This window comes from Lethenteron reissneri, chromosome 43 (genome assembly GCF_015708825.2).
Source record: "Lethenteron reissneri isolate LAM-NWPU_2019-01 chromosome 43, ASM1570882v1, whole genome shotgun sequence".
Taxonomy (NCBI): domain Eukaryota; kingdom Metazoa; phylum Chordata; class Hyperoartia; order Petromyzontiformes; family Petromyzontidae; genus Lethenteron; species Lethenteron reissneri.
In genome coordinates, this window is record NC_083821.1 from 6703822 (window position 1) to 6716789 (window position 12968).

General features: G+C 46.5%; 1 protein-coding gene across 3 annotated transcripts in view; it reads right to left on the reverse strand.

Moving 5' to 3' along the window:
• Positions 1-12968, reverse strand: part of LOC133353350 (protein delta homolog 2-like) — a 53660-nt gene that overhangs the window by 6478 nt on the left and 34214 nt on the right. For all 3 annotated transcript variants that reach the window (XM_061569525.1, XM_061569524.1, XM_061569523.1), the window contains 3 exons: positions 10835-10948; positions 8262-8375; positions 2107-2304 (listed from right to left, as the gene is read on the reverse strand). In XM_061569525.1, the coding sequence (XP_061425509.1) occupies positions 2107-2304; positions 8262-8375; positions 10835-10948 (426 nt within the window). The remainder of the gene's footprint in view (positions 1-2106; positions 2305-8261; positions 8376-10834; positions 10949-12968) is intronic.

Here is a 12968-nt window from a genome sequence, read left to right on the forward strand (position 1 = left end):
TTTTTGAAACCTTTAAAAACGGTTGCCTTCCTTGACCTTTCCCCTCTTTCCTCCTGAAGACGATCGCTTGTGTTGTGATCGAAACGTCGTGGTTTTTTTATGTACTTTTTTTTTATCTACGAAAGAACCAAAGAATATTTCGGACAGTTGTTCACTTCAGAGATGCCCTCTCCTCCATTTGTTGCTGGACAACTGAGCTGCGTTTACACGAGAACACTGATTCAAAAGTGAGGTGTTCTGTTTAGCATAACCGAAATTAGAGCTGTGTCCACTTCTCATATATAAAGGAAGTAAGCGCAACTTGTAGGTCATCACAGGCTAAAGCTTCAATTTTGATTTAAAGCTTTCGCGACTGCAGGGATTCATATTCTTGGTTTTTTCGGTAAAGTCACGTGACTTTACCGAAAGAACCAAGAATATAGGCTAAAGCTTGTTTCACGCAGCAAAACTTCGCTCATTTCTTGGCCAAGTGGCCACGCTCGCCTCGATCCCCATTGGGTTCCTTACGGTTAACGCGTAGGTATACAGACGTCAATTACGAATGGCAACAGATTCTGCTTCGAACGTGCGTTCACAACGCCGTTCTCTGTTTAAGCGAATCAGTTCCACCGCGGAGCTTCTGCGCCACTCGCTCAGTGGCCTCAACAAACCTGCCGCGTGCAGTGCGACACGAGTTTGACATCGGCGTTTCGAGCTCTGCTCTTTTTTAAATCCTTTATATTAAGTTTACTTGCTTGCTTTCTTGCGCGCTTACGACCGTGCAAATCGTTTTTTAACCCACTTCCCGTGATCCAATCGAGCTGACGTTTTGCACACAGACTCGTTGTGCGTGACAATTTATTTTCGTGAATTTTTTTTCTCCAAAATTTTACACTTTTTAGGAAAAAATTAATTATATTTAATTACCAATTGCTTAATTGTGGCAGGCAATCATCTGACCCATAGGTGGCAGCCATCTCAAGCCAGAGGACGAGAGGACTCTAGCCGCCACGCATATAAAGGATTTATAGTGAAAAACTTTGTTTTTACGGGTAAATTTTTCTTCTGCTCCGATCAAACCGCTCCTTTGTTCGGAGGAAGATTCCCAGGTGTAAACGCAGCTCTGGCGTTGGAGCAGTATTAGACTTTCTGTTCACATAACTAGCAGTGAATATATCCATCAACAACACAGAGGGGTTTTTTCCTTTGTTGTTGGACATCCCGGTGGTGAGATGTTATCTGCCTCGCCTGGTATACAGGAGGTCGTGGGTTTGATCCCGACCCTGACGCCTGCTGTATATTTGGAGTCTGCATGTCTCTCTCCCCGTGGTCGCGTGGATTTTTCTCCCGGTCCTCCGCTTTTCACCTTCACATTTAGAAACGTGCGTTTATAGTATTTGGCTGCTATAAATTTCCACGTGATAAGCCACTCAATTGGGCTTTCATTTGTGGTTTGGTCGCTTCTGAAAAGAGGTATATAGCTCAGTGGGCCTTGCTTGGTAAAATAAAAAGTTTAGTTTGTAGTTTAGTTTAACGGTGAATACGGGCAAACGTAAATCACCGAGCGTGACAGTGACTACGACGGCCACCCATCGGCGCTCAAAGCGTGACGACATGAAATGAAAGAGCTTGAATGAGGACGCAAACTTGCATTTGTTTAGTCACGTAGTGAGAGATAGCAGTGCACTGAGGAAGACCAACAGTGGTAATTGGTTGTTTATTGAATTTACGAATTGGCTGCCGAAGGGCGAATGGGGGAGACGGGGAGAGGGATTGCACACCCCTGACACCAACATTCACTAAACTAAACATTTGACAAAATGTTTCACTGCTCTGGTTGACTGCACGATGCGAACGACGCCACGGAATCCACGGATTAATATTTCATTAAAACTCCGCAGGCTGTCGTTGACCGGACAGAGGCTGCGACCTAAAATAAAATAAAAAAACAGAACCATCAAAACAAACCCAGATGACTAGGACTTTTGCGGATATAATTCCACTCCACAGGTCCACCTCCACACGACAACGATCGCCACGTTGCACGCATGCACGTTGCATTTCTTTCGCACCGTACAAGCAGTGGCCAGAGACAACAGCACCGCACGTGCTCCCTCGCTCGCTCACCTCGGCGTGGCGGAGACGTGGGTGGCGGCGGCGGTGGCTGCGCTGGTGGTGGGGGTGGCGCGGTTGGGGGGGCGACGGGACTTTCGCACAGCCGGCCCGTGAAGCCGGGCAGGCAGACGCACCGGAAGGTTTCACCTTGTTGGCCCTCGCAGCGACCGTTCGCGCACGGATTGGGCTGGCAAGGGTCTCGCGGCGCCGCTGTGGATGCGGCATCAGCGGCAGCAGCAGAATTGGCAGCGGTGGCAGCAGTAGCAAAAGCAACAGCAGTGCAAGTGGCAGCAGCAGCAGTAGCAGCAGCAGAAGCAGTGGCAGCAGTAGCGGCAGGAGTAGAAGCGGCAGCAGTGGCAGCACCAGCAATAGCAGAAGCAGCGGCAGCAGTAACAGCAGCATTCGCAGCAGCAGAAGCAGTGGCAGCAGTGACAGCAGCAGTCGCAGCAGCATCAGAAGCAGCGGCAGCAGTAACAGCAGCATTCGCAGCAGCAGAAGCAGTGGCAGCAGTAGCGGCAGGAGTAGAAGCAGCAGCACCAGCAATAGCAGAAGCAGCGGCGGCAGCAGTAACAGCAGCAGTCGCAGCAGCATCAAAAGCAGTGGCAACAGTGAGCACAAGCACGGTCAATGCAGGAGCTGTAATCGACGAGGCTTCGGGCAACATTCGACCACACTGGAGGCCCACTTTCACCTATGACCCAATCAGCCTGAGTGCGTCCGATCTCATTAGGGTGTGGAAGCTGAGCAGGCTTCAACCTGGTTAAGGCCTTGCTCGGGAGACTGCCTGGGAATACCAGGTATTGCTCGCTTGGGCTGTGAAATGTCCAGGAGATTGGGGTACAGCAATGGATTCTTGAAAATATCCATGCAGAGCCTTAATTATTACTCCCGCTCGTGTGCGTGGTGGGTTTTCTCCGAGTCCTCCGGTTTCATCATTAGACCCCCTTTGTCAGTACCAAAATATAATAATAGGGGGTTTTTTCCCCTTTTTTGGCAAACAAAACTGAAACCTTTTTACAAGGATTCATGTCTGCATTAACCACAATACTTGCAGTGGTCATAGTGTGTTTTTTGTTTGCATTTTGACTGCAAGTATTGTGGTTAATGCAGACATGAAGCCTTGTAAAAAGGATTCAGTTTTGTTGCCAGAAAAAAGGGGAAAAACCCTATTATTATCCTCCAGGTTTTCTTCCACGCGAAGCCAAATGACCATCAATGCGATTGTCCAAACGCATCTCAACTCAGAGGAACTTTCACAATAAAGAGTTTTAAGACTCAATGAGGCTCTCCAGGGTAAATTAGAGCACCATCAATATTACTACCCATCACCAATCTAGTCTTATACATCTGATTCCAATTTGCTAAATGAAGTTAAAATTGTTTCCCTACTCAAATGAGAAACTGCGTGGTGGTCATTCCACATTCCAATGTAATAAGTGACTGAGAAATGGAATGTATGACCGTGTTTCTTTGGGGCAATACAATTTTTAAAATGTGACCTCATCTTCAGAGTAAATTATACGGTAACATTACAAACACTCCAAACCCCATTTGCTACATATACAAGAAAATTTCAATAAAACCTGGATATGAACAGCGTATAAATGCAACCTGCATCTCAAAACACTGTGCCAAATCGTAGGAAAGAACGCATTGGGGGAAGAAGTAGCCATACAATAGACACATAATATATATGTGTGTGTGTAATGCCATGACTAAAAAGCAAACCTGAGTTTGAGTTCCAGTCATTGCTGTTGTTCTTCCCCTGCACCTCCGATTAGCACGGTTCAACACACATACTATCTAATTTTAAAATAATTTATATAGCGCGTTATGCAAGGCGCTCTACACAGAATCAACACTCGTACGGTGGGGTGAATGAAACGGATGAGAGGAAGCAATGGGGGGCAAATCCGTGATGATGCGTGACATCGGTGAAAGCGAAATTGATGACGGGAAATGATGATGATGATGAATGGATCGAATGAATGGGGAATGAGTAAAAGGCATGTGAGAATATGCAGTGGGAAAAGACACGTTGCCTTGTGATATCTGGATCGGTCCTAGCCCTCCCCCCCCTTCCCCCGCCCCCCCCCCTTTAGCCCGCCCCCCTTCCACCAACTCGCACTTTAGCAGCAGGTTCGCTCGATCAAAAATTGGACTCTTGAATTTTCAGCAAAAATTGTTTTGGGCCAGGAACTAACTTAACACCATTCTAGATTTGAAGGATTCATATTCTTAGGTTTTTTCGGTAAAGTCACGTAGGTAAAAAAATTAAAATTAATAAAAGTAAAATAAAAATACAATAAAAATCACGACGTTTCGGAGGAAACACAAGCTTCCTTTCAGTGCGACCCATGAACAGAATGTTTACAGAATTTTTTAATTAGAATGGAGGAATCCGATGAGCTATGGAGCTCTTTTGCGCTGATGTCCAGTTGGGGTGCGTCAGCGAGTTACATCGGGGAGCTAAGACTAGTTAGAATTTTCCACGCGTATATAAAATGGTATAGGGCATGTTGAGTTGGCTTACAAATAAAATAAGTCTAAACCATGCATGAATGTAAATTCCTTTTGTTGCTCTGATAGTATGCTCACCATGTATAAGTAAAGTCACGTAGAAGGGAAGTAATAAAATAATTAAAATAAAACATAATAAAATAAAATAATTCTCACGACGTTTCGGCTACAACGCAAGAAGACGGCTGCTTGCGTTGTAGCCGAAACGTCGTGAGAATTATTTTATTTTATTATGTTTTATTTTTATTATTTTATTACTTCCCTTCTACGTGACTTTACCGAAAGAACCAAGAAGATGAATCCCTGCAGTCACGAAAACTTTAAATCGAAATTCATGTATAAGTAATTAAATATATAACTAGATAATTGCAGGTGTATTGATAATACACTTATGGATTTGTGCCAGGAAAATGGCATGCTTTGATTTTGTGCATATGCATGTCCGTAAGTATGATGAATGGGCTGGGTGAGTAGCACACGTACCCAGCCACCGCATGCCCAAGCATCTTACATTTGGCCAGATAGAGGGGGCTAAACGGGCACGGCACGAGCTAGAGAAGAGATGGGCTGATGCGGTAAAGAATAACATGGAGCTGATTGGACTTGCAAATGACTAATAGTGTCAAGATCACGAAGAACACTACTGGGCAATTGAAGGCAACCACCCTCCGGCAACAATAAAGCGTTGAGGAACGATGCTCACAACAAGAAGCTTAACACCGGGCGGCTAAAGCACATTCAGCTGGCACAATGGGAAGGAGAGGTAATTTATCTGCCAGATATCTCAGTCTGTCTCGTGACTTCGAATCAGCAGGAATTCAACATTTTACATGGCCTCAAAAGTGCACGAGACCTGTGGTGACTTCACTGCCACTTAGTAGCGAATTATGGTTGTTATTGTTGGGCATTCAGAATGTACAGTATTTTTCGAATTTCACCTCTAATTTTCAATTGCAGACAATTGAAATGCAATATAGTATGATTGTCCTCTTCAGAAATGGAAGGATATGCTTTGTGTGCACAATCATAACTGTCCGTTTCCTGCAAAGGTGCACATGCTGTGACCATAACAATGTTTGTGTAATTGATGGAAAACAACCTCCTTTGAGAAAATGAAGTCCAAGGAAAGAGTTATAGGGAAATAACAACTCAAGATAATAATCCTATTTCAGCACAATAGGCTATTAGTAAAACGTGGAATTGGATAATCTTTACAATAAGAGCTGCCATTCACCACTAAGTGGCGGTGACATCACCACAGTGCTTATGCCAGGCTATGTGCACTTTGAGGCCGTCACGTGAAATGCGTAAGGCTTGCTGCAGGCAGGAAGTCACGGGACAAACCCAGGGTGTAATGGGTTGATTGGCTGAGATGACTGGCAGATGCACCACCTGTGCTCCCCACTGTGCCAACTTGCTGCGTTTTAGCCGCCCGGCACTCCGCTCGTTGATGTGACTGCAGTGCAGTCCATTGTTACTGGAGGGCAACTGCCTCCAACAGTCCAGCATCCTTCAAGGAGCCTCCTCCACACCAATATTATCAGAATCAGAAAATCTATTTTTACTGGAGGAATCCGATGAGCTGTACAGGTATTTTTCACAGATTTTCAGTCGGGTTTCACAGATTTACGTGCGCACGCATGCACCCAGCATACTGATACGACAGTACCAGTGGATATCGATAACATAAAACATATATACAGTGCTGTATTGTATAAGCATATATATAAATAAGCTGTACAGATTTTATACATTTGCAATTATATAAATGCATTGGTTGGAGCAGTGGCAAAGTGGTTATCTCGCTGTACTGTGACTCCAGTCATCTGAGTTCGATCTCTGGCCCATGGCTAATATCAGTAGTGAGTGATATCTGAGTTCGATCGCTGGCCCATTGCTAATATCAGTAGTGAGTGACATCTGAGTTCGATCGCTGGCCCATGGCTAATATCAGTAGTGAGTAATATCTGAGTTCGATCGCTGGCCCATGGCTAATATCAGTAGTGAGTGATATCTGAGTTCGATCGCTGGCCCATTGCTAATATCAGTAGTGAGTGATATCTGAGTTCGATCGCTGGCCCATGGCTAATATCAGTAGTGAGTAATATCTGAGTTCGATCCCTGGGCCATGGCTAATATCAGTAGTGAGTAATATCTGAGTTCGATCCCTGGGCCATGCCTAACATCAGTAGTGAGTAATATCTGAACTGGTCCCAGGGCACCCCCTTCCAACTTGCTCAGCGCGGTGAAGTATGGCTAAAAGAATCCCCGTGGCCGATATGGTACAAGGCACCTTCAGCGAGCTAACAGAGAGCTAATTATGATGAATATTATTGACTAATGATACAAATATGTTATATGTTAGTAGTGTGTATGTGCATCTTTATAAATATTAAGTTAAATGTTGTTACATTCACCACAACCGCCCTCCTTGAGCAAAGCCTTAATCATTATAGAAGTTCGTTCGAAGAAAGCTGGGCGCCTTTCTGCGCAGACACGAAACAAGGCCATTCTTCTACAATGAAAACCAACACAATAAAAAATGGCTGCCTTGTTTAAATCAATTGGGATCAAACTGTCCATTGTCGCGGGTGACTAATGCACGCCCGGTTAATGAAACGAACACAATGCGTGGGTCCGGAAGCATCGCGCCCCTCACACTCCACCACGGTCAATGAGGCATTTGAATCCAGGCACACCTTTGCGAGATATGACAAACACAGGCCTCCACATGCAGGCCCCCCCCTTTGTTTGCTGGAAATCCAGTGAGTCGATCGATCGCTCGATCACACGTGGAATTTACGCAAGCCCGAGTGTGAGTGACCGCTGTGTGTGTGTGTCCACGTGTGTGCGTGTGTCCTTCGTGTGGGGAGCGGTGGTGTAGCGATTAGCACGCTGCACGATGGACCCAGCGACCCCAGTTCGATTCCCGCTCACAGCCGACACCTGTGACAATTATCTGAACTGGTCCTGGGCATCCCCTGAAATTAGTACCTGGTGCGGTGTGTAAACATCGCCGCCGGGGAGATGAAGGTGACTGGGCATGTGCCGGCCTACATAGGTTGCTCGCTAACAGCCCTGAAAGTCTGTCAAGGTTATGAGGGGGGGATCTTTGTCTTTGCCCATTTCTGTGCTTGGGTTTAAAACAAAAAACGTGTGTCACACAATCTCTGAGCGGTTGTACTAGCGAAGACGTTTTTATTAAAACATTACATCCTAACCAAAACAATATTTTACGACCGTAATTTGCTGGTTCTTCTTCGTTCATTTTATGGGAAGACAACATCGTCTATTTTAATAGGGAAGGAAATACAAACAATGACCAATTTGTTTACAAAACTTACAGAGTAATGTGTGGTTTCAGTTTTCAGATTCATTAGAAAAAACAAATAGTTTAGAACGAGTAAGAATAATGTCAATTTTATTAATTATAATTATAACCCTCCACCATCCCACAGTCAATAAAATCGAGAAGTCACATGGGGACATTTGCTAATTGATTTTTTGTTCATTCAGGAACACACAATATTGAAAGGCCCTTGCAAAATCTTGACAAAAAATCTCAGCGGTAAATACGTACGCTTCGATGGCAACGGGGGGAGGTTTTAAACGGCTGACAATTCTCAAGAGGGTCGGGATGGGCTCACCTGTCTCGCAGCGGGTCCCCGTGAACCCGGGCGCACACTCGCACGTGAACTCCGCCACTCCGTCACGACACCTCGCTCCGTTCAGACAGGGGCTCGACGCACACTCGTTCACGTCTGCGACGTCGACAGACACACGCACACACGCACGCCTCGAAGTCACCGCACGCTCCCCGGGCCCGTCACGGCAAAGTGTCAAAAGGCTCGCCGCTGGCTGACCCAGGCGTTACGGGGGTTAACTGACTGAGACGACCGATGGCAGATGATGCTGCCGGTGCGTCCCGTTCTGTGCCACTGGCACGGCGATAACTGCAACGCCCAAGCACACAGGCACATGTTTGAATACAAGAGCAGCTTGGTTTGACAGATTCACCTCCCCTGCGAGTTCATGAATTCTCTCTGTTTTTGAGTCTCGGTTGTGCTGTTGTACAGACTTTGTCCCGGGTTGTTTTCCACGCCGCTTGACGCAGCGTCTTGTGGCGTCTCGTTAAGTGCAAAAGTTGTTTGTTTTGAATAGTTAATTTAATTAGGCTAAAAGTAATGCTGCCATATAGTTTGATTAAATTGTAAATTAAGTGATTCTCATGTGCATGGCTCAGTGCTCGCAACTTGAGCGTTAGGATGATGAATTTTAATCATTGATTCGTCACACACTGCATCTTCCTGGACAAAGACAGCTCACTGGAGATACGGGGCTGCGGGGTGACCTTTGTCTCTGAACGAAGACGCCGATTGATTTCCATATTTCTAACTCGGCCTGGTTTACCACAATAAAGTTCAAAACAATGCTACCAGATCTCCGTACAAAGGAATTCCAGGCCACCCAAACACAGACACCAATTCCCGGGCAGTCCGAGTTGAACCCAGACAGGTGGCAGCCTGTCTGGGGTTTTACAAGAATATGCACTCACAAACAGTTTATTAAGCCGGCACGCAATTGACAACAATTCGATGCATGATTTTAAAGCAGTTATAATGCCCAGGATGCGTGGTTCATGCGCGTGGACATCGGTTGTTGTTTTCTCCGGCTCGTCCGTTTTTTAAAATCCTTTATATTAAGTTCACTTGCTTGCGCGCTTACGACCGTGCAAATCTTTCGGTCGTTTTTTAACCCACTTCCCGTGATCCAATCGAGCTGACATTTTGCACACAGACTCGTTGTGCGTGACAATTTATTTTCTTGAAAATTTTTTTCCAAAATTTTCCACTTTTTAGGAAAAAAAAAATTTCACTAACACAATCATATATTTTTCCTAAACACAGAAAATTATTCAAGAAAACAACACAAATGTACAATATAAACAATCACACAAAACTGAAAACCTTATAATCCTTATATACGACTTTCCTTATATTTAATTAAAAATACCAATGTGATAAAAATGAAACTCTTACTCAAGAAAAACAGAAATGAATAATAAAATAAAACCGATGCCACGCATATAAATGATTTATAGTTAAAAACTTTGTTTTTACGGGTTAATTTTTTAACCCTCCACGTTCGGAAACACGCGTTGGGTAGTATTTTTGGCTGCTGTTAATTTCCACGTGGTCATCAGACACTTGGTTGAGCTGCCAATTGTGGTCAGGCCACTGCTGACGAAGAGCTACGTAGCTCAGTGGGCCTTAGCGGGTAAAATAATAATACAAATTGTGCCGGTTCGTCTTGGCATTTACTTCAGATTGCATCTATTTATTCCCTTCCCCCATTCCCTCCACTTCACCATCCCACACAAATTATTACCCCCCCCCCCCATAGCCCTCCTCCTCCACCGCCCAGAATATCAATACAGGACTCGCCATTGTGTGTGTGTCAGTGTGTGTGTGTCAGTGTGTGTGTGTTAGTGTGTGTGTGTCAGTGTGTGTGTGTGTAAGTGGGGAGCGGTAGTGTATCAGTTAGCGTGCTGCACTACGAACCTGGCGACCCGAGTTCGATTCCCGCTCACCGCAAACACCGGTGACGATTATCTGAACCGGTCCTGGGCCTCTCCTAGGTCGGCTCAGCCTCAAATGAGTACCTGGTGTGATGTGTAAACATCGCCGCTAGGGAGACAAAGGCGGCCGGGCGTGGTGTTGGCCACCCACCCCCTCGTGTGCCGTGCCAGCCTTTATAGATGCTCGCTATTAGCACTTGCCCCTACAGTCTGTTAAAGCTATACGGGGGATCTTTGTCTTTGTTAGTGTCAGTGTGTGTTAGTGGGGAGCGGTAGTGTAGCGGTTAGCGCTACGCTGCGCTATGAACCCGGCAATCCGGGTTCGATTCCCGCTCACGGCCAACACCGGTGACGATTATCTGCACCGGTCCTGGGCCTCCCCTAGGTCGACTCAGCCTAAAATAAGTACCTGGTGCGATGTGTAAACATCGCCGCGAGGGAGACAAAGGCGGTCGGGCTTGTTGCTGGCCACCCACCCCCTCGTGTGCCGTGCCGGCCTTCATAGGTGCTCGCTAAGAGCACTTGCCCCAAAAGTCAGTTACAGGCAATACGGGTGATCTGTGTGCGTGTGTCTTTGCGTGCCCGTGTCTTTGTGTTACTTTTAACGGCTCGCAAACCTCACGACGGCCGTGAAGGGCTCACCTGTCTCGCAGCGCGTCCCCGTGAACCCGGGCGCACACTCGCACGTGAACACCGCCACTCCGTCACGGCACCTCGCTCCGTTCAGACAGGGGCTCGACGCGCACTCGTCCACGTCTGCGAAGTCGACAGAGAGCAGCAGCAGCGGCCGCACGCACAAACACAAACACCCGCACGCCTCGAAGTCACCGCAGACGCTTGCGCCAGGCCGAACGTGCGCTCCTGAGGACGTCACGGCAAAGTGTCAAAAGGCTCGCCGCTGGATGACCCAGGCGTTCCGGGGGTTCACTGACTTGAGATGAACAATTACCAAGCTTGGTCTTCCTTCATGCATTGCAGTCTCGAATAGCGTTTACTCAATTATCTTCGAAGAGTTGAGTCTGTCTCGTCATAGCAGAGGTCGCAACCGGGTACCTGATACACGTACCCTACCCGATACCCGGCTACCCATACCCGGCCAGGTACGGGTACGGGTAGCCGTTTGCGACCCTGGTGCGGCCGGGTACGGGTACGGGTAGGCCGTGAGTCACTGGTGAGTAACCGTTTGTCACTCATTTCGGGTAGTGTACGGGTAGGGAATCAAAACCCGTTTGCGACCTCTGCGTCATAGTCAGAGGTGCTTTGGTCTCTGATGAGCAGTCCAGAGTCATCAATCACGCTTCGTGTGATTTCCATTCACCCACAGTCGTCGTTGAGTAAAATAAAAATAACGCTTCGTCGATTAATATTTTCGTCACCATTGACCCCACTATAGTAGGGATTCAGCGTGTTCATGAATAGGTTCACCAGTCGATTCTGTTTCCCATTTTGGTTGCGTAAAGAATGTACGGTGGTATGAATCTATACAATGGCAAGTGACCGACAAAGGGGAAACCTAAATGAGCCAGAAATACAATAATTGATTTTTACATGAACAATGTGATCAAATATATCGCGAGTCAAAACATTAATATTATTGCAGGTGAGAGCCCGACAAGTTTTAAAATGTTTGTTTTAATTCGAAGATGCAGAGATGGATTCTTGGATTAAAATATTTGTGTGCCTCACATTTTATTTTTCATATTTCTCCACCGCAGGGGTGTAGGGCAGTCACAATCCTTTTATTGGAATTGACGAATGTGCTGAGTCGTTCTGTTTAATTCAGATGGTGACTGGGCCCAGGAATGCATTGCTAAGTGGATTGTGCCTTGTGCTCACAAGAACAAGTCTTCCCACTATGCAATGTGCATGCAATTTATTTTTATTTTTAAATGGAATATGAATGAGTTTATTTAGTCATACTTTTTTTATTGATGAAGATTGTATCTGTTACACAACCGCTATTAATAACGTAACTATTCATAGGCCAATTTAACACATTCCTAAGGAGGGAGCTGGTAGGAACGTTGGGTTGCTCGGTCAATGGCCTGCAGGGTCAACGGCGGCGTGGTGTATTCCGCAAATATGGCCGACTGTGAGGGCGGGCACAAGCCGGCGTGAGTAGGTTAAACGTTGAGTTTTATAAGGGCACCACGGGGTGAACAACCCCTCCCCACCCAGCCGCACCCCTCCCACCCCCACCCTCCCCACCCTCCCCACCCAGCCCCTTCCCACCCTCCCCACCCAGCCCCTCCCCACCCTCCCCACCCAGCCCCTCCCCACCCTCCCCTCCCCACCCAGCCCCTCCCTCCCCACCCAGCCCCTCCCTGCACGACGGACGGACACAATAATCCCCTGTGGGCTGGTGTAACCAGGAGGTTCCTACCAGTAAGAACTTCTCATCAGAAGACGATTTACATTCAATTATCTTCAAGGCCCCATGGTGTGAAGTGCAGCGTACAACTCGTATTGTCTCTCTGGACTTTCTCTTCATGTGCTATGAAGAAGGGCCCTTGCCCAAAAATGTCAACTATTATATATAGTTTTACTTCTAAGGCCACAATGTTATTGACAAACGCGTTGAGTATTGTGTTCAATATGCCTGTTGCACGACTGTATTTGATAATTATTTTTACATTTGATAATTCAGATTGATAAATAATTGCTCAACGTGAACCCAGGTGGGTGCTCGCTTGATAACGCTCCCAGCAAATCCACGCACCGGCCTCCAATCTGACAGGGATTTGACGCGTACTAATCGATGTCTGCACGCACACTC